At 40.6% G+C, this 22,998-nt stretch overlaps 1 protein-coding gene across 6 annotated transcripts in view; it reads left to right on the top strand.

The window, feature by feature from the left end:
- Nucleotides 1–22,998, top strand: part of rtkna (rhotekin a) — a 62,004-nt gene that overhangs the window by 13,250 nt on the left and 25,756 nt on the right. Inside the window, exon 1 of one of the 6 annotated variants that reach the window (XM_053228957.1) lies at nucleotides 4,404–4,980. The exons of 3 other annotated variants lie outside the window; for them this stretch is intronic. In XM_053228957.1, the coding sequence (XP_053084932.1) occupies nucleotides 4,888–4,980 (93 nt within the window). In that variant the 5' untranslated portion in view covers nucleotides 4,404–4,887. Of the gene's footprint in view, nucleotides 1–4,403; nucleotides 4,981–15,970; nucleotides 16,229–22,998 lie in introns of those variants that run through there. 2 more of the 6 variants (XM_026931593.3, XM_026931586.3) reach the window with 2 other exon arrangements.

The raw sequence follows: 22,998 nt of genomic DNA, 5'->3' as shown, positions 1-22,998 counted from the left end.
TGTGTGCATAAATGTCCATGGTCTATATCTATGTATTTGGGTACATGTCAAATACATGTCAGAGTGTTTTAAATGCTTTGGAAGTACTGTATCCTGGCAAGCTGCTTTGAACCTTAACTTGAGAAAAGGCCGTTGAAGACTCAGACTCAGCGTCAGGGGCCAGATCACATGGCCTGCAGCTGACTGCGAGTTGGAGAGTCTCCAAAGGAATCAGGAGAGCAAGAGAAGCTCACAAGAAGGAGTGTGAAAGTGGTTGTGTGGAGCAGGTTAGCCAAGATGCTATTGTGAGCCAAGTGGGGAGGTCTGTGAGCTTAAAAATTGAGCAAATAATGCCTCTTATAAAGTTCTTTATGAACCAGACTGGATTAGCATCAATGTCATGCGGATATCGTGTTGCACAAATTGGGTTTAATGGAAAGGTACAGTTCTCTTTCATATGCTTGTGTAACCCTCAGTGTTGGTGGAGCAAGACATCTGCTGACTGTATATCATCCTGCACTCTCTACATCTCTCATCAGTGATGAATTTTGAGTCATCAGTGGCTGAATTTCAACACTGTTTTGATCCTTGTGCCTGCAGGACTAAACATTGACGTCATAAGATGAAACAGGTGTCTCCGGTGCTCAGATGATACGCCCAAACACCCCCCCCCCCCCCCCCCCCCCCCCCCCCCCACCGCTCTCTCTCTAGTCATGTCTCTGTTCTTTTGAAGTGTGTATGTTGTATGTATCTATCCAGGCATTTTTCTATCTTGTGGCTGGGACTTCGTTTACAGATGGCGGACTGTAGCAGCAGAGGACCTTTGTAGTGGTTAGGGGCCTTGCTTGAGGCCACAGCCCATCTGTTTGCTCCACAGATGTGTACTAAATGAGCAGCAGTCCCTGAGCACTGAACACAACATGGTTAATGGCTTTGTGAGGACCCAATTTTATAGTTTACTCTTTAAATTACCCTCCATTTTCAGTGATTTACTGGACTTAGAAATTTGGCACTTATAAATGAAATACTGTGTTTTTTCTATTTGTTTGTGGTCAAGTACTTTCTTTAAATAGTACCAGAGTTCTTACCCCACCCTCAAAATTCCTTTATCATGCCACCTAAGCAGCTTTGACTTTTATCAGCCTCCCAAACTTTTCCCTCCCTGCTGATTAGTGAAAGGAAATGTCCCCCCTATATATGGTACCCTACATCCGCTCAGAAACAATGGCCTGCCAAGCACTGTTAATGGTCCCTAAAGCAGCTCCTAAGAGACCGTCAAGTTCTTTAGATGACCCCTGACTCTGACCTAAACGCACTGCTATCCTGTTATGCAACATGACTAGCATGGTGGAAAATGAATGGATTAGTTTTTTGGTAGTGGAAATGAGCTTAGAACTTGGCAGTCAGCCAAACGCTCTGATTCACAACAAGGATATTCTTCACGTGTGCGTCATGTTTGGTAACTTCCAGGACACTACGATACTGGCAGCTGGACAAGACAACACGGCGACTCTAAGCAGCTCATTTGTCCCGATGGATGCAGACTAAGCTACGGAAAGCCGCATCGCGATGGGAGGCCCGCTCACATACCCTTCAATTTGGATAATAGCTGTTTTGCATTGCATTCACAAGGGTTATTTCAGAGACTGTGTTGTGTTTAAGGCAGGCTAAATTTGTATTCAGGCCTGATGGTATGTCATACTGACATGTTAAATTGCATTGTCATATATACTACAAAAGCTGGTCAAAATTATTTAGCTAAATGGATAATAGAGATGATCAGTGCATTTTTCACAGCCCCATCAGATTTTACTTTCTTGCATAATAGTATCAGCCCTTTTTGGACCCAGCTCTCTGTTTTGAATGGAATCATTTCTGTTGTGCATTGCAATGCCTCTGGTCCTGTAACATTATAACCTCTGTGCATGTCTTTACAGAGCAGGAATGCTGAACATAATTCACTGTCCCAGGTGGTTGATCGAGTTTCACTGATGAACACAGCAGTCGAGACCCTGTGTCTGCTTTTACAAATACAGAATACCACTCTCCTGGGGTCCTTCTTTGCTGGCCTATTTTTCTTTCCATCTCCCAAAGCATCCTAGAGAATAATAAATCTCCCACTGGGGGTCCCAGCGTGGTGTATTGCATAAGGCAGTTAAAAATCTGGCGTGGGGAGAACACTGGGCTGGAGTTTCTTAGTTTCAACACTGAACCGATCATGTAAGAAGCTTTTTTTATATGTTGGAAACAAACAGAAATTTTTATCATAAATGGCGAAAAACTGAATGTGTAAGCACACAGTTTGTCCCAAACATCTGTTAGAATAATAACTCCCGCCCATCATTTTGAGCTGTCAAGAGGAAGAATGAAATTTGTAGCTGATGATTTGTAGATTTGTTTATATCCTCAACTTTTCTGGCCCATTCTGATACTCAAGAACCAATGGTTAATTCATGCTTTTTGTTTTTGTTGGTCCTGTGTTTAACACATCTGTGTCTGATCTTTAGCATTCTGCAGCTTTTATCACCTGGCTCAGGTGTGATTAGAGCTGGAATGTAATAAAAATGTGGACAGGCTAGTGGTCTCTGAGGAACAGATTGAAAACGGCTAGGCTCATGCACTTGGAGTGAGCTCCAGAGAGCTGGACTGGATTATGCTTGCTTTCAATAAATTATGGAAAAATTAAAGATTGATACATCTATTGTGGTGTGTCTGCCTGTTTCATCAAAAATACATGTGTATGAGCTTTGCGAAATATGATTTCTATTACAGCTCAGTACTCATACCTTCTGTGCCTATTTTATTTCACTAATTTGTGATCATTCATGATTTACATTTTGGATTATAATTATTATTTGGTTATTATTTAAAATGCTAAACATATCATAACATTTCATTATTTAGGAGAGTGCCCTACTGGTAGACAGTGTGATCACGATATGCCTGGAAGAACTGGTGAGCCAGTGGGTCGCCATTAAGGATTGGCCCACACTGAGATGATCACAGTGACAACAGAAAGGTTTTCTGAAACCTGATTGGTCAAAATTTATGGTTTGTTGAAGGACTTATTTGCATGTGGTTTCTGTGCTATCAGTGCTGCAAAGGCCAGGATTGTGAATACTATTAACAAATGACATATGGTGCAGCCCTGGATGACTAGTGCTAGACCTGGCACTGTAGTGTTGTCTGGGTGAGACAGATGGTGTCTTTGTCTCCTCTGGCTTTACAGCTCGGGCTGCACAGTGTCGTTAGTGCATCAGCGGGGTTTCCCCGTAGTTTATGGAGAATTTTACATAATTAGCCTGGGTTTGGGGTTGGTGTGGGGATAATAGAACCAAAAACACTAGGGTGTGATTTCAGGGTTTGACTCCTTACAGATTTACCAATTGCTTTGTTTCATAGTATCATCAGTCTGTATAGAGCAGAGGTTCTTAAAAAATATTAGGCTCATTATTTGTTCAGCAGTAATATATTGGTTATTTACTGGTGCTATAGATGTTTTTAATTTCTGTACCTTCCACTCACAGAATCCATTTTTAGTAAAATTGTCGTTAAATTCATGTTGACTTTATTTATAGTCCTTGTTTTTGAGTTCAAGCAACCAGTAAAATGGGCTAATAACTATAAGAACTCAATAATTAATATAATAACTTTGGTGATTAATGATAAGTTGTGATTCCCATCACTGTAACAAAAATGGAAAAAAATTACGGTCCCCACTTTGAGAACCATGGCTTTAGAGCAGAGGATCTGAAACCTTTTTTTTTTTTAGTTATCAAGTTTTAGATTAACCCCTTTCATTTCAAATGAGCAGTCACTTAAGCTATGATAATGAAAAGTAACCACAGCAGCCTTGATACTAGTTGTAATAACAAGTAGTTGTAGTAGTAGTAATAGTAATTACCACCACCATCATGTGATTTAAAAAAAATAAAAAAAACCAGTAGTCAGGGATTCCCAGGATGTCCATCAGGAACCCTGAGGGTACCCAGACACCACTTTGAGAGCCATGGCTCTAGTGAATAGCTTCAGCTGAATTAATAAATATAAATGGTTAGAGTTATAATCAGTTGTATGGTTGGGTTTCTCTTATTTCTGATTTGTTTGATTTGTTTCAAAGAGAGAATCTCTCTTGCTGTGTGTAAACGCTCTTATACTCTTGTAAACTCTCTAATGTGTAAGTAATTGCCTGGAATGTGTTGTTTGTACAGGGTTGTGTATTGTCTGGGGTGTGTGGTGGTTGTAGTTGACTGTGTGTGAATGAGAGGCGGGCTCTATGTACCGAGCCTGTGTGTGTGTGTGTGTGTATATGTGTGTGTATATGTGTGTATATGTGTGTGTATATGTGTGTGTATATGTATATGTGTGTGTGTGTGTGTGTGTGTGTGTGTGTGTGTTCATGGCCCTGGTGTAGATAGAGAGAACAGCTCTCTCAGAGCGCAGAGCAGGAGAAAGCGACTCGGAGTCTCTCCTCAGCATTTCCACCACTGCCGACTGTGTGTGTGTGTGTGTGTGTGTGTGTGTGTGGACTTGTGTGTATGCGATCTAAACGCTCGCGCGCTGTTGACTGGACGTTTTGGTAAGGCAGTGTGTGTGTGTGTGTGTGTGTGTGTGTGTGTGTGTGTGTGTGTGTGAGAAAGCCGCTGAAGAGCTCAGAAAGTTTGCGCTGTGTGAGACGTCAGGCTGTCTCACATGAAACCCGACCGGAAACTATACCCTTATTTTTTTGGAAGCACGCGTGATTTTAATATTTCATTTACAGTTTAAATCAGGAATTTCTATTTTAAGAAGTGATTCACTGAATGAGCAATATTAAGCATGGCTCTAAATTCCGTATTACAACACCGCTGAGGAGGAGGAGGAGGAGGGCGAGCCTACAAAATCTGCAGCTGATTGTTTCTCTGAATAATGCCGTTAGAGAAACTGGACATGGAGGAGAAACTGCGCATTTTGGAGGACTTGAACATGCTGTACATCCGTCAGATTGCCCTCAGTTTACAGGTAAAGACGCTCACTTTATTCACTCACTCATTCACTGTTACTCACTCAATCACTCATTCACTCAGTCACTCACTCAGTCGTTCACTAACTCACTCACTCAGTCAGTCAGTCACTCACTCAGTCGTTCACTAACTCACTCACTCAGTCAGTCAGTCACTCACTCAGTCGTTCACTAACTCACTCACTCAGTCAGTCAGTCACTCACTCAGTCGTTCACTAACTCACTCACTCACTCACTCACTCAGTCGTTCACTCAGTCACTCACTCAGTCACTCAGTCAGTTTGTGAAAAGCCTGTGAGAGATTACACTCATGTAAACTGAGTTCACATTTTTGATCCTAAATCATTGGGTGTGAGAGCTGTTTACTGTGGTGGATATCTGATGTGGTGAAGTTTGTGACTCAGTGACTGTGGGAAAACAATCCTGACTACTGAATGAATTTATTTTAACATGTTGGGGGAACTGAAGCTCCATCAGAAGTGTGTTTAAAAAATGATTCATTTGAAAAAAACAGGCAGAATGCAAACATTATGGTTTTGTTCTCATTTTAGAGGTTTTTTTTTTTTTTTTTTTTTTTTTTTTTAAAAGAGATTTTATATGGTTATAAACATTATCAACACAAAGCATATATAATTTATGGCCATCCATACCTATAGGTACATCATATATGCCCAAACATACCCATAGAGCCTCAAATAAAACACAAAAAAGCTTTATGAGAAAGAATGACACAGATCTAAACATTTTGTTTTGCTGATCTGAAGCAGAACAGATACGACTTTTTGTAAGATGTAAATAATGCAAATTCTCTACATATCTTGCTCTGGAACCTGCAGCAGTTGTATATGAGCAGTGTTCAGTATCTGTCTGCCTCACAGGGCTTTTGGGTGAGGGGAACACTATTGCCCTCCCACTTCTTTATTTTTTTCACAGCCCATGCTGTGATCCCACTTTACAGCACTTTGGTGTTTCCCTACAGCCTGTTCTCCACACCAAGCAGCCAGGTGGCCATCTGACTGTCTGCAAATACACACACTCCATGACCTTACAACTGTCTCACAACAAAACTGTCTTTCCCAAATAAGAGAAAGGAAATCAGTATGTCAGCGCTTACATAGAGAACATTCACACTGGTGCTGCAACCATATTCCTTTCTCATGCTCATTTAATTTACTGCAGGCTTGCAGTTTTCTTTATAGTTTTATTTTTATTGAAGTTAATCAGCTTTGATCCAGTCTCATTTAGGATTTAGGCTTTCAAAAAGAAAACGTGTGTGTGGGTGCGTGCGTGCGTGCGTGGGTGGGTGGGTGCGTGCGTGTGTGTGTGTGTTTTATCAGGTCTTGAAGAGAAGACATGAAGGTCCCTGTCTGATTCTGAGCATGGATAGTGACTTATGTTTTTCATTTCACTGTCCAAGGAATCAGAATAAGGGCCAATAAAGCCAAAGTCAGTATTTCTCAATTTTTATTTAGAGTCTGGAGAGATTAATAAAGTCAATTCACATGCCACTCCTCCCCCCACTTGACATCTCTTTGTATAGGCTTGTTGTGTAAAGCCCACTGAAACCCTGAAAGAATGAGTTGCTCATAGTTTAACTGGAATCCTTGAAAATGACTACAGAAATGTTGTAAAGCATTTCACCCCAGACTCAGAGCTTAAAATTGTAGCTGGAATCATGAACTGATGTTATCCCAAATCTATCTGATTACCTCTATTTTTTAAAAAATATAATGTCTGGCTTTTGTGCTATCTGACACAAAATACACAGCAACTGCGTGTAAGGCAATTTACTCTCCTTTGTAGAGATGACAATATGCTATCTACTGAACGATGCAGAAAGAGTCGCATTACTGTCCCAGCTGATCCAAGTTTGAACATGTCTTCCTCAAAGAGGCAGCTACCTCATTGCCTTTATTAGTACAGATTCCTATATCTCTGACTCTCCCAGAGAACGTCTTCCTGGTGTCAACAGCCTTTTGTTGCTGGAATGCCACAGTTCCTATGCTGCTAAGTTGGGTGAGTGGAACAGGAAGTGGTTGAAAAGAGCGCAATTCCTAGCTCTTGGCTGGTATGATGTCATTCCCTACTTCCCATATACATAATGCACGTATGCATTACTGATCTGTTGTTACTGTTCTTTCTTTCTTTTTTTTATTTTTTTTTAACCATTTTATTGCCCAAGGAATGATGGTTAATAAGGTGTGTTGACTTTCACTGTAATTAAAATGAGCTTAACTGGGATTGAGATGATTGTCCTTGACTGGTAGATGCGTTACGGTATAGGCATGCAGTTGTTAATTATTAGTGTTTCTCCCATGTTGATTAAATTCCACAGGTTATTTTCTAGAGTGTTCAAAACCAGGAAGTCCACAACATTTCCATAGATTTCCCCTACAGGAAACCCACCAGCTGGGTCCCCATCCTGTCACCGTTCACTTTGGCACCGCATACCTATTGTGAAGACGTCATCCCTAAATGTTGATTTGTACATTTACAGCATGGTGCAGCTACTTTACGCTACTGAGAGTTGCTTCATGAAATGGTTATCTTTTGCAGAAGTTTTATATAGTGACTTGGGCTCTAAAGCATATTTTTTTTTAGATGAACATCTATTTTCCCCCAAGCTAAAGGTTTGCAATTTTTTCAGATTTTTGCCCTTAACACTGGCTCTAGGATACAGGAGTTGCTTTATAAACATACACAAAATATTTACCATGAATTCGCAATGTGACAGTGTGCTCGGTGTGTGTCCAGCTCCACAAGCCTCAGAGCTCTTGAGTCTCCTGGAACACTCTGCCTGTGTTGCCTCTTAATGTCTGTAAGCATCAGCACTTTCTCTTGTAAAGCTGTGAATTAAAGATAGCAACGTGAAAATGTCCAGAAAGACCTGAATGTTAAGAATGGGCTTGTCAGCAAAGGAATTAGTGATCTTTTGACCTTGGTCTGCACTGTTATCTGCTGTGAAGATGAACTTTGAAAGGGCATGAGAAGACCAGACCTCTCATGGACCATGGGGTCATGATCTAAGTTTGCTCCAGATACCTACATTATTACATTGTTCTTTATGCTAAGTGGTAGGTAAGTGTAACTGAGGCAAAAGATTAAGTACCTGTTGTTCCCATTCAACATGCTAATGATGTGAGTTAACTGTCACATGAATCAAAACCTGCTTTGACAAACAGTGGTGAACTGCTCCATAAGAAGGTCACTGAGAGACACACCACCCTCCAAATATTCAATAAGACACTTCAGCAAGCCTAACTGTTTTTAAGATTCTTAAGTGCAAAGGTCATTCAGTCACCTATGTGTCTTTAGCAAGAGGTAAACAGGCTCTATGGTTACTTTGCAACCAGCAATTCAACAGGAAAGTCTTCATCTCTGCACCGATGGAAATAGTATATTAATTACAAGCTTGTTTGTTTGGGCTTTGCTCTATCCAGTTTGACGTCTTGTTTACTGGGTTGCAGTGTCTGTGTGACTGCCTCTTTGTGACTGAATCGACTTGCTGTGAGCTCCTGGCACTTCTTACTTGCTTGGAGGAGTGTCAGGCATGGGCTGCTGGAGAAAGAACGCATTGTGTTCCATCATCCATGCCCCTTCTTAACCTTCTGTGCCTCTGGCCAGAGCACTGGCGTGGTCGGAGCGCGACTGAAAGGACAGCCTGTGCTCAGGAACCATCCAAATGCCTCAACTCAAGCCAGGCTTCCTTTGAAAAACACCAGCCAGGAGCCAGGGTGTTGAAGACCACATAGCTCCCTCCCCCTGTCCCCCTACCAAACCTGGCACAACCAGATCAACCTACCATACAGCCACCATAGTTACACTAGTATGGTTTATTTAGAGCAGAAACCCCTTACTGTAAGGAAAAGTGAATGAATTTCATAGCAGTTTAAAATTCACAGGCTACCTCAAGGTCTCGTAAGTTTCCTGCGTCATCGGAGTAGCACCTTTATCCAAAGTCAATTTATTACAGCTTTAACCAGGTCAGCCTTATACATACCACAAGAGGCAAACATGATGAAATATGGACCTGTCAAAGGCTGTCATTTAATCCAACCTCTGAAAACACTGCAGCTTGGTGTTACTTTACATTTGAAGGTCATTTGTCTTACCATTCGTGGAAACATAAGTTTAGTAGTTTAGGTGCTGTATTAGTGTAAGGACAGATGTTTTGTACATGCTAATGCCTGACTGTGTAAAGGGTATAGATGAATTTATGGGGTTTATTCTGACCGTGCATAGACAGGTGCTCTTACTTCAGAGTAACTTCTTTTTATATGCATGTTAGTTACATCTTTTACTGATCGGTTGTGTAACTGAATTGCGCCTTGCAATGAAGCTGGACAAAACAGCAGGAGTGTTTTTTTTTTTTAAACACCAGCCTAAATGATTTCCTCACCTCAGACTCTCAAGAGGAGGGGTGGTGCTGGAAGAATTTCAAGAGACTCTTGCAACACTTTGGAAGTACTGTTTGTTCATCTTAAGTATTGTCTAACTGTACCTCCAGATTGATCCCCAGAGAGATGATGATTAGAGTGTGGAGTCTGTGTTTTCACAGATAAGGTTGAAGAAAAGCCCTCCTCAACCTGTTACTCCTTGGACTATGAGTCATGACTCTCATGGCTTGTCTGAATGCTCATTCTCTCTTCATTTGTTTAACTGGATTTTTCCCCAACCTTGTCTACATATCATAGCCATAATTGAACTAACCTGGTGAATTTAAATGTGTATTTAATTTTGGGCTTTAGAAACAATGGACCTCAATTATCGAAGTGGATATGAAAGAGTTTATTCATAAATCATTCACAGGAGCATTTATGAATAAATTATGTGGTGCTCGTAAAAATCTGATCGGTTTAGAAAAATGTTTGTACTCTACAAGAGCTCCTGAGTTTGTGAATATTTATGTACAAGGAGGTTCACTAATGTGAGCCTCAACTGATCAGCTTCAAATCATATAACAAGCATGAGTTACTGAAATAACATACAGATTATGTTGTCAAGTTTAAATTGCTTATATATTTCAATAGTATGAACTAATTTAAGGAACATTAACATTTTTTCATGTTAATGACTTAAAAGAAAGCAATCCAAAAGAAATCCATAAATAAAAACAAATGAGACTAGCTGTTCACTAAGGACAAAATAAATAGTGCGCTATAACTAGAGTGAGAGTGAGAGTTAGTTGTGGCTGCCAACATGCTGCAATGGCTGAGTTACATCAGCGTTCCTGAAACATTTTTAAATGTGGCAGGAATTATTAGTTCGACATGGCTTATGAAAACAATTACACACAATGTTACTAAAATACTGATTAACGAGGCCCAATAAGGTTGCGATATTTAGATTCATTGCAACGTTACCTGGAATTGGGCGTCAATCATAATTTCATTTCTAACAATTTACAGATGTAGGAATTTATTTTCCTACAGTCTTGGTTTTTTTTCCACAATGATTGCACCAGGCTACATTACTCTTACACTCCACAGATAGCACTATCAGATTACACATCACCCTCTTTATTAAAATGCAATTTATGTTCCTGTTTCAAAACTCCACTATTACCTAATAGTTCACTTTTCAACAGTGGAGCTGCAGGTCAGTGTGTTCTAGCACTCAGTCATCTGTCAGTACTTGGATGATTGATGTGCTTTAGCCCAGTGCTTCATGTCTTGCATTATCACTAAATGGTTCCATTAGATTTATGAGCTTCCTTAGCGTAACCGCATTTCCCCTGTGCACGCCTAAGCTGCGTCAGCTTCTAGCCCCATCGATCCTGCTGCTGCCAGGGTGGTAGTGGTTCTCAGAGCATGCAGGCCCCTGAAGAGAACTTTATTGTTATTTGAAAGATGCTGAAAGGCACAGCATGTTCCCGTTTCCACCTAGTAAGGTCACTGGAATCAACTCTTGGTGTCATTTGCCTCATAATTGTTTAATTTTAAGGGTGGACCCAGTTAAAGCTGGCTTGAATTTAGCTTTGGGACTGTGGACATGAAGTGTATTAAGTTACACTGATTGCGTCATGCTGTGAAGCCCTGTTGTTTAGGGTGACGTAGGGGAATTTTAAGCATGCCCTTTGGTCTAGTGAAAGACCCTGCTGTGTGGTCAATAATGTGTGAGGTGTTAAAATAGTAGTTGAAATAGGAGCTTTGGTGTACATGTGGGTGCAGATAGCCATCATCCCCAGCACAAGGCAGAATTCCAAGTAAGGTATTTTATGTGCAAAAATGTTTCAGAGGTTTGAAATATTTGCTGATGCTGCTGATAGTGTGCCTCTTCTACAGCAAAACAAATATACAAAGGATAGAGGATAACAGCAGAGCAGTACAGCTGTATTAAGGAAGATGACAAACCTTTTTTTTAGTGTAACTGTAGAAAATCATTTTTTTTGCATCTTTTCTGCGCTCTCATCTTTGGATGTTGTTAAGAGTGGCATTTAGCTCAAGACATTAGAATGAGAATTATAAGGAACTAAACAATATTATTTGCTATAGTCTTTATATTAGGAAGAAACCAGAGAACCTGGAGGAAACCATTATGAACACATGGAGAACATGCAAAACGCCACACAGTAACCCACACTCAGGATCAGACCGGGGACCCTGAAGCTGTGAGTTGGCAACGCTGCATGCTGACCTGTTTCTGTAATACAAAAATCAATTTCCTCAAAATCAATTTTCTGTTTAAAAAACACTTTTATAGAACCCATTAGTTGATTGATTGAACAACACTATTATTGACTAATGGTTTTGCTTTTGCTGTTAGCTCTAAGGGCTGCTAGTTTCTTCGGTTAAAAAAAAAAAAAAAAAAAAAAAAAAAAAGCGCACAAGTTTTGTTTTATCACCACAAAAATCCTGTGAAGGGAAATGGGAAGCTCCACCTCATGAGAGAACACTTTAATGCAATTATTAAATCATTTAAAAGCTTGGTTTGCATTTCCTGCTGGTCATTTCTACATAATGCACTTGTGTAATCTACTGAACAGTCTTAACATTCCATGGTTACTTTATAAGCAATTAGCTTTGGATGCATTATGTTATGATCATTGTCACTCATGACCCAGCTGATTAGCAGTAGAAAAACTCCTCAATACATTTCCTGTTTGAAAATTATATACTTTGTTAGATAGCCGTAGATATAAAAACTACAGGCAACCCAAACAGCGCGATTGTTAAGATTGTTTTGTGAAGCAAATACATCTGTGGAGCATACATCTGATGCTTACATCAAGGAAGGAAGCAAATTCTCGAGACTGACTTCTTCAGGACAGGAAACAAGATTTTGTTTGTTTAGAGAATGGCTTGTTTTCTTTCAGTGCGGAAATAAATAGCATAGAAATGGTAAGATGTATGATCACTTTGCATGCATACAAGTGAAATGCTAGAATGATTAAGATGTAGTGATAAGACTGCATACTGTTATTTTTAATTAGTTGTTTTATACAGCTAGGCAGGCAGTCACTCTGAGATGAGTGTTACTGTCCTTGTCCTGGACTATTCTTACCCTCACTGCATGGGAGTTTTAATCTGATTGACCTCAGGATATGTACACTGTGGAGTTTTATTTGCATAGCACTCTTACCAAAGCAGTTTTACTGAAGTCTGGATGTAGGTTTAGATTCCTAATGAAGTGTCACAGAAAACCTTTGAGACAATATGATGAAGAAACCTTAAGCAGAACCATAGTCAAAAGGGAACCCATCTTTTCTGGGTGATGCCGGATAGTGAGATTATAAATCATTACAGTATACAGCTGTAGAAGGGTAAAGGCAACCAATACTAAGTGTGTTGAAAGGATATTCAGTATGAGCATATTGTGACTAGGAGGCCTTTATGATTACAGCAGCAGTGCTTATGTAGAAATCAGTATGCAGGTGAGGATTATCCACTGAAGCATGGGTAGGTCTTGAGTATAAAATGTTTTTAGGAAGTGCAGAAATCTTTATGGGATCCATTTTGGACCATCCACAGCAGCAGAAGGTGAGTTAGAAATGCAGAAGCAACAATTAAGCAGTTAACAGTGTACCATGATCTGTGACATGCGATGAATAAAAATGCCAGGCAGGTCCAAGCTGACCTTGATTTTGCATCAAGAAAGCAAGAGGAAAAGATCTAAGTCACTCTGAAAGAGAGTTATGGACTTATTATTAGGCGCATGAATAGCAGGGGAAATTTTGGGCAGAGGTGTTCAGCATTCTTCACTGCCATCATGAAAACACCATCAAAACACTATCACATCTCTCCAGTACTGTTCCAGAGACTTGTAGAATCTATGCCAAGGTGGAGTTAATTTCTGCACCAGAAAAAACCCCTCAAACTGAGGATACAGTAGCAACCAATGCTCGCAATACTATGTAACACTTTTTCGACTGTGTCTTTGAAATGACATCATTATTATATGTCTACAAAAACGATAAAGAAACTACATGCTGCACCTTTAAGATTCAGAGCCCGTTCTTATTACCACCTTTATACAGTATGTGACTAGAAATGAAAGCCTTTCGTTTGTGCTCATTCTGCACCTTCAACATTAATCTCTCTCTCTCTCTCTCTCTCTCTCTCTCTCCCCCTTCCCCTCTCTCCCCACCACATTTTCCCCCATGTCATGCTTCACAGCTATGTGTGCAGCTGTTCACTGCTAGATCCTATTACTGTACCGATGGGGATTGATTCTTAGAAACCCATGCCGTAAAGGCTGTAGATGTGATTTTACAGGCCCTCAGAGCAAACAGACTATAGATATATTTAGACAGTTGAGTGATTGGTTTTTATTGGGCGGGGATGGGTAGTACCTGTAAAACCTTGCCAACTCATCCCACTGATTTTATCTTATAACAGATTCATGGAAAGTACCTTACTCGTTTCTGCATTTCTCCACCTCTTTCTTACCTTGCCATCTTTCATTTTCTTGCGTGTCTTTTTACAGCTCACCCACACTCTCTTTACAATACCTACACAAAACGCCTCTCTTTCACCTATGCTCCCTTTCTCCCACTCTTGTAATATTTCTCACCAAAAAAAAGAAAAAACCAAGCCACAACATCCCGAACAGAACTGCAGCAGTTTAACCATCCACTGTTTGATTGTATTTAGTGCTGTTTCACACCATCACAATGCAGCTTTTCTGACATTTATTCTAATTGAATAATACTCTCCATTACCCACCACCCCTTGTACTGCCATATAGCCATTTGGGATGCATCTCTCGAATGCTGGCGCGCTCTGCTGTTTTCCACCAGGCTGAATAATGCCCACTGTTCATCCTGGCACAGCATATCAGAGGCATCTTAATCTTTGTATGAATGTGTCAGAGCCTTGGCAGCCTCCATTCTCCAGCTGCCCACCTGATCAAACACTCGAGAGGTGGCCTGTGATTAAACCAGATCAAAAATAAGAGACAGTGTTATAGGAGTCAGTTACTGCATCAGTGGCTGTTGTTCTAAAGGCAGGTTTCTATATCTGAGTATATTTTTATTAAGTATATTGACTGTTATGAGAGTAAAGACTACTGACACACAGTAGGAAGCATCAAATCTGAATCAGTGTTCTGCTTTTGTATTATTTCCCTTTAAGAATTAATGGAATTAATGTCTAAAAGTAAAATGATACATAGAGCATATATATATATATATATATATTACACGCTCTCTTCTTTTGCTTACATTGCAACTTCATTGGAATGAAATGTGTTGTCCAAGTAATGCATCATTACTCCTAGTCAATTTAAGGTTGTATATCTGAAAGTTGTAATCAAAATCTAAATTCATGCATACTCTACCTCATTCATGCTACTAAAACATACCTCATAACACAGACTCTGATTTACCTAGGCTTGGTAAGAAATAGTGACAAAGCCAGGTTTAACTACAAGCAGTACCAGCCCTGTTTTCAAAAAGCAAATCTAGACCCCTATAGTAGTCTTTGTATCTAGTAGTCCCCTACAGCAGAGTCACTGTCTTTAGTAGACCCTTATAGTAGTTATTGTCTCTAGTAGTCCCCTACTAGAGAGTCATTTCATCCTCACATCCAAGTTGAGTCAAAGCCAGGTCTATCTTGCAGTAGGCTGTAGTAGCGTAGTTTGACTAATCATTTCCATAGCCTGCTTACACATCAGAGCATTGAATTTAAGTAGAAGTCTTATGCTTAAGTTTTAGTTCAGTCTCAGGTCATAGCTCAGTGAGTCACAAAAATTGTGACTTAAGTCCAACCACCAGGACTCGTGCTAAGCCAGATCACCAGTGTCCTGACATTGTCTTACTCATTCAACCGCATCATTCTTGCCATTGTTAGTGCAGTGATGCAGTCAATCCCTAAGCATCTGAAACCTTGTGGTAATGAAGTTGCACACATGTACACGTGCGCGCACACACACACACACACTTTGGTTTTACTATATTTGTGAGGCCCTTCCATTGACATAATTATTACTGTAGCTAATTAATGACTTAATAAGCTATATGCTTTTGGTAGGTAGACAGAGAGAGATGGATAGGTGGGTGGGTGGATGGATGGATGGATAGATGGAAAGATTAATGGGTGGATGGATGGATAGATGGAAAGATTAATGGGTAGATGGATGGAAATACATGGATGGGTGAATAGAGATGGATGGAGGGATACATGTGCATATATATAGGTGGATTGATGGAAAGATGGATGAAAGATGGGTGAAAGAGGGATTGATGGAACAATGGATGGATAGATGGATGGATGGACTGATGGAAAGATGGATGGATAGATGCATGGGTGGAAAGGGTTGGATGGATGGATGGAAAGATATTTGGAAAGATGGAAAGATGGGGGGAGAGAGAGAGAGAGACTCTGAGACTAAGACTTGGACGGGATTATGCAGATATCCCAGCAGCACCTGTGGCCGCTTATACCACACTGTACACAGCCGTTGCACAGCCTGCAGTGGTGACCGAGTCCTGCATTAAGGCGAGCCCACGCCTCCTCTCTGGCCACGCAGGCTGGCATAAAAGCGGCTCGGCAGGACTGTGATGGCAGCCAGGGGAGAAGATCTGCACTAACCGGGCTGTACTGCGATGTCGTCCGTATGCGTGTCTTGCGGACAGTTTTCCGTCGCATGCCGGTTTGTGAGGGACGCGTCAGTGACCGAGGCTCACACACTGAACGGGGTTTGGGGCGCGAGCGCGCGCGAGCGTGTGTAGTATTGCGCAAGCGGCGTGATTCGGGACTTTTCTCTGCCTCTTCTCACAGCGACATGAACAACTCGAAGAATCAACGAGTAAGTTTCTTGTCCAACTCGCCGCGTTAGTATGAACACACGTTTAGTCTGTGGGTGTAAATAGTTACAGAAATGAAGCTTTGTGCGTTATATCTGTCAGGTAAATGCATTTGTGTTGAAATGTTGTGAAGAATGTAAAGGAAGTGTTTACCTCAGGAGGCTGTATGCTAAACGCTAGCGGTGGTGTAACGGTCCAGCGTTCTCTAGCGCGAGCGCTGCATGCACGCGCACTGTGTCACAGCCATGATGTGGTATACACTCTATAGAGTCACGCGAAGGTCAGTGTGCTGCACGGTGTCATATGAATATTATATTTCATATCCATGTGCTTTACTATAAGTCTGTTTTCTGTGTATTGACCTATTACCGTGTAGCATGTCGCAGGATGGATTGAAAAATGTCACGTGGGTCCAAATGAAGGTAAACAGAATAAACACTGGAGAAATGCAGCATGTCCTATTTAGCTAGAATAAAAACATTAGACTCTTTATAAAAAAAAAAAAAAAAAAAAAAGTTGGGTTATTGAAAACAAATCTGTTTGTGAGATCTCATTCTACCTGCTGACCTCAGTTTGCACATCTGCATTACTGTAATGGTCATTATCTCTTCAACAAATCAGCTGACTCATATGGAGACTGTATAAGGTTTAGTCATTAATTTAAGCTGAACTGTAAATCATCAGTTATCCTTCCGCCTTTATGAATTTACCATGTGAATGTGGTGTTTCCTCATTTGTTGATGTAGCAAAATGGTGCAAGATATGTAACAAGATCATACTGCGTTCCAGTGTGATGCTGTTTCTCAAGTAGGGATGCACATATTAGTAAATTTTCGTTCCTGACATCGATAACTGAGATTTGGATATCTGCTGATGATGATCTGGTATTGACATTTTCCCATAACTTTTCAGTCTATTTTAAACCCATTTTAAATCATTTTCTTGATACCATTTTTCCATGTTTTCCACATTCAGAATGTGCCAACATGCCGACTAAAAGGTCGCTAACATCTTGCCATTCATTGATATTTCACATAGAATTGGTTTGGCACATCAGCTGCTGTGTATCTCATGCAATGTGGACGTTTTATATATGCACCAGTACCCCACTGCCTCAGTAATAACTATTACACGTTCAAATTCCTCTTTAACTCAAACCCAAACCTTTAATCACTCCCTTCCAAATAAGCTTTCTGATGATTTGATGCATGCATGAGATGTGTGTCCTGATCCTGGTGAATCTTTGGCAGACTGAAACTATTAGCCTAAACGCAGAGAATGTATGCTTTTTGCTGTTTTGACTCATTGCAGGTTTCATTTGACTCCTGAAGCATCAGTTTTGTTCCAAACAAATCAACAGATAGGCTATTAATCCCTGAAGTGTGACAGCTTACCTGCTGTCTTCATTTCCCGCTGTTATTGGCATCTGTTCGAGCATCCTTTAGTGGAATTATTAACTGCTAGTAGTAGTGCATCATGTTTTTTTTTTTTCCCCAGAGTGCAGGAAATGCAGCATCTCTGCTTGTGACTGTTAATGAAAATTGCCCACCTGAGACTTTGGTCTGGTCTGGACTATAGGATATGGTTTTTCAAATACAATATTTAAAGCTAAGGAAAGTACTGGACGTTTTGTTCTTGGGTCTTTTCTCCTCTTTTCTTTCGCCTGAAAGACCCAAGGCCTGGTTTTCTCAAGGACAAATCTTATGTCATTGTAGGATGTGGCACAGCTGGAAAATCTGGGTCATGTCTATGGCCAATTGAGATCATTCTTCTCAAAGGTGTCGGAGCATGATGGAGAGTGTGTGCGCTGTACAGGTGCATGTCAAAATGAAGACGAGAGGAACACACTACACACACAGAGTTCCCAAAAACCTAACCCTCCTGCTGTGTGTCTCAATTCTGCTATTAGAGCCTCATGTCCTTTCCACTCGACTTGTCCAGATACAGTCTTGGAAGAGTTGCTTTGCTGAGCATACCGACTTGCTTATATATTTTTAGCCTAGAGACTGCACTTTATCTCTGTACAGGTCAAAAAATGGCAAGATGCTTACTGTTTGTGGATAGTGCAGCAGGGGAGAGAGAGATTGAAAGAGAAATTCTGTGTTACAGACTCTGAGGGATGAGACCACAGCCTGGGAGTTTTGTTTTATGAGGCTGTCACGCCTGATTCAGTGCAAAGCACAAGAAAGATAATCAGCTTCTTCCTTACAATGACCATATGGAAATCAGAGAGAGAGAGAGAGAGAGCGATTGGGATCAAGCCTTTTTACAGGCCTGCTGGGTGATGTGCTAGATTAGACGACTAAGTTGGTAACAGATTTTATATAGGGCTTGAGAATCGACGTCACATTGAGCTGCATTATGGGATTGTGCCATATGTCTGCTAGATCAAGCAGATAATACAAAGGGTATCTTTTAGTTTGCATCTGATATCTGATGCTTAGCTTGTTACTACATTTTCTGCAGGCATTGTGTTGATCCATAATCACGCAGTTAATCCTGAACTTGGTTTATGGAGAGCAGTAAAGCCTTGGAGTTGATTGCACAGTCATTAATTCACCCCTTCTGCTCCTGCATGAATAATTTCAAAACTCTTAAACAGCACACAAGTAATTCCCAGCTACAGTCATGGCTCATCTGTTAAAGCATTCATCAGGCTAAATATGACTGTACACTTATGTCAACATACAAATTGCATAAGAGAGAAGTAGGCTGAATTTGAATGCATTTATTTAAAATAGATAACAAAGCCAAGTCAGCAGGATTAAAATTGCAGGAGGATGCTCTCAGAAATTTACAGATACTGCTGAAACCAATGTTTTTGTACATTATTATTGAAACATCAAGTCATCTGATGTCTCTGCATCACCTCAGTGACTTTGCTTTCTTTGTTTTTGTCCTAGTAGGGAAACTGAAATGATATTCCATTGTCTGTTTTTACCACCATGATGACCCTGACTGTATCCAACCATTATAGTGGATTTTCTTGCAAAGTCTGGTGTTCTAAAGCCTTATACTGGGTTTGTTTGAAGCGAGTGTATGTTTACAGCCAGCAAAACTAGGCTGAAGAGGTGTTTGCTAGTTGAACCACAGTTGTGGTTAGCTAGTTGACTTTCTGATTAATGGGATTAATGGGAAGGCTGCTGATCGATGAGGGTCATCTGCCTCTCAACTAGCAAAAACTGCTGTTAGAGTTGGTCGGATACTGCTTTGTGGTTTTTCTCTTTAACGACCTAAAAAGAAAGACACATTTGCCAAAATAAGCCTATATAAATCCCATAATACTTTTGTGGCAAGCACATTTGACTTGTCAAACAGCATCAAATGACACTTGGAAGACAGGCTTTCATTCTTTTTTCTGTGGCTTTGGGTGAAAGAACAGATGTAGTCGACATGGTCCAGGGAGTTGGTGAAGGTGGCTGAGGAACACTGAAGTTTATTAAGCACGCAGAGCAATGGCATTTTCCACAAATTTAACAGCTTGCTGTAAAATGTAGTTGACGTGGGAAGAACTTACATGCGTTACTGAGTTTGACAACCGAATCTGACCTCACTTTTGGATCTTAATGGGAAAATTAATTTGATTTCACATACTCAACACGAAACCTCAAATTCCACAGCAGGCTGAGACAAGACGTGACATGGAAGAAGTCATCAGTGTATTTTTGTAGGACAAAAGTTTTTTAAAGGATGCAGCACGAGGCAGTTTCGGTCACTCTAGCATTTTAAATAAGAGTAAAAAAAAAAAAAGAACCTGTTTTTGTGAAAACATTTTAGTTTTTTGTAGATGTCTCCATTGTGGATATGACGTTACGACATTATGACGATACGATGTTTGAGGACCAGATTAAATAAATTTGTTTATTTATGTATAAATTGAACATGTTCTCCCCATGTACATATTCTTCCCATGTCTTTGTGGGTTTCCTCAAGGTTCCCTGGTCTTCCTGTGTCTCTCTTGCTTTTTATATTTCTCCCCTTTCATGTTCATCCACACAGGCTGTAGGAGTAGTGTGAATGAACCGTTTGGGTTCAGAAAGGCCTGTAAGTATCCCCTGGAGAACACAGCTGTGTATGAGAGAGGTCAGCTCTGCATTCTCACACACACACACACACACACACACACACACACACACACGTACAGATGTATCAGTCACTTCCTGAATAATGTTACAGTGTGTGTTCAAGGACAGTGGCCTTAAACATCTCACACAGGGCTGTAACAGATGAAACTGCTAGAAATAATGTGTTGAATGATGAAAAGCTTCAGACTGTTCAGGTCAATATTAATGTGATCACCAGCTGAAAGAATTCGGAGCTGTTTGTAGTGTGTGTGTGTGTGTGTGTGTGTGTGGTATGCAGCATCTCTGTCAAGATGGTGTTTCAAGAAGTGTGTGTCAAGATGCATCTAAGAATCAGGTTTTTTTCTTCATCCCTAGTCAGTTGCATATCTAACAGTTTTTCTGTGAACCCCAGATAATTCTGAACCAGCACTAACCTAGGGAGATCCAGGAAAGATGGCTGTATGGCAGCGGTATTCATTGCAAATACTTTCGTACATCATTTTGTGACTTTGTTGGAAAGTCTCATACACAAGAAGGAATTCAGATGATTCCTGTTGCCCCTGGAGGTAGTCCAGGGTTCACAGAGCCAATGATGGAAGAGGTGCACAGTTCCTGCGATCAAAAACTAGTAACCTAATTTTTCTTCACACGACTTAGTGACTAACAAGAGCAAAGGGCGAAACCATGAACAGAACAACCGTCATTCTGACCACACACTCTCAAATCCACATGGCTAACTAAATGAAGATGAAGAGCTGGTGAGGAAATAATTGGTTTGGAGTGATTTATAGGGAGTATTATGAGCAGGAATTTCTGCACGGTTGCTGGACTGGTTAGAGCATCTCGTGACTGTTCTCTATAATGTTTTTGTATGTTTGTTCTCTGGTTTGTTTCCTTCATTACATGACTGTTCATACCTTAAGAGCTGCTTTACACTAGCAATTTTTATGTATGAGTATGTGTGGGTGTTACAAGAGTGCCTTGGACTTCATGGTTCATTTCATGGTGTCAGAACATCAGTTCCAGCAGTTAGGGAGGTCTGTCTAAACCTCTCCAGTGATCCTCTCTCATTTCTATAAAAATCTATAAGAGTGTCATTCTGGATTGAATGGCTGTGACCACGAGAAGCCCTGGGTGTTCATTACTGTTAATTTTGTATCCACTTTCTGTGCCTGGGATAGTTAGATCAGAGTGAAAACAGATTTCACTGTCTCTGTGAAGGAGAGAAATATCTCCACACTGCTGTTTGATTTTCGATCTGTTTGATTATGTGGAGCATCTGCCATGCAAGTCCCTGTGAATGAATTATTACTGCAGAAACAATAATGTATTAGAACAATCCTGTGATCTGAATTATAGCCGGACCTACTGTCCGAGCTGCTGTTATAGAAAATTAACACCTTCTGACAAATCACAATCAAAAATTCATCAAACAATTAAAAATAAGTACACACATTTGCACTCACCAGCCGCTTTAATAGGAACACTTTTCACTACTCAGTCGGGCAATTATACAATCAACCAGTCATGTGGCAGCATAAAATCATACAGTTCAGGAGCTTCAGTTAAAATTCACAACAAACATCAGAATGGAGAAAAATCTGATCTCAGTGACTCTTTAGAGTTTATACAGAATGGTTCAAATAAATAAAAACAAAAAAAACATCCAGTGAGCAGCAGCTCTACGGGCGGAAAAACACTGTTGATGAGAGAGGTCAGAGGAGAATGGTCAGACTGGTTTGAGCTGACAGGAAGTCTAGGGTAACTCAAATAACCACTCTTTGCAAACGTGGTGAGCAGAAAGGTATGTCAGAAAGCACAACACATCGAACCTTGAGGCAGACAAGCTACAACAGCAGATCATCACATTGGCTTCCGCTCCTGTCAGCATAGAACAGGAATCTGAGGCTGTAGTGTGCACAGGATCACCAAAACTGGACAGCTGAAGATTGGAAAAATGTTGCTTGGTCTTCTTCCAGTCTTTCACTGTCCAGTTAAGATGAGCCTGTGCCATGTGTCATGTGAGTCATATGTCAATGGAGGAAAAGGATATTGCTGTCAGACTCGCATCCTTATCTCCATTTAGAAACAGGATAATACAGGAAGTTTTTTGTGGTTTGCTGTCTGTGTCTGATTCAATGACTTAAATAGATGCGCTGTGTGAGGCCTTTAGTTCGGTACTTTTCTCTTTTTTAGGTCTTGCTTCTCCCAGTGCCAGCCTTCATGTGGTTGACATCCCAAAATTATGTGTGTGTTAATGGAACGCTTCTGCATGGTAGTAACTCATATAATTGCCCTACATCTCTCGATCCCTCACGTCTGTCGCTGTTCCTTAGTTTCTTTTACCCACTTCCTCATTTTTGTAATAATAGCCTGTAGAATCAGCAGTAGATATGTCCGCTCTGTTTCTTTTTGTATATTATTTACACCACTGCTCTGTGTTCTCTGTGCTATCACTTTACCGGTGTGTCTGTTTTCTTTCTCTCCCCTTTATTTTTTTTCTCTCTGCCTCTTGTTCTCTCTCTCATTCTCTCTCTGTCTGCGGCCTGTTCTCTGAGCATCAGTGTAGCCGCTGGGAAATAAAAGCTGCAGCTGGACAGGGGTGTGTGTGTGTGTGTTTGTGTATTTGTGCGTGTGTGTGTGAGAGAGAGATCTGTTGAGCCTACGCTGTTTCTCTGGGTGTGTGTAAACACACGAGATGCTGAGAA

This window comes from Pangasianodon hypophthalmus, chromosome 24 (genome assembly GCF_027358585.1).
Source record: "Pangasianodon hypophthalmus isolate fPanHyp1 chromosome 24, fPanHyp1.pri, whole genome shotgun sequence".
NCBI lineage: Eukaryota > Metazoa > Chordata > Actinopteri > Siluriformes > Pangasiidae > Pangasianodon > Pangasianodon hypophthalmus.
This window is presented reverse-complemented; position numbering and strand designations above follow the sequence as displayed.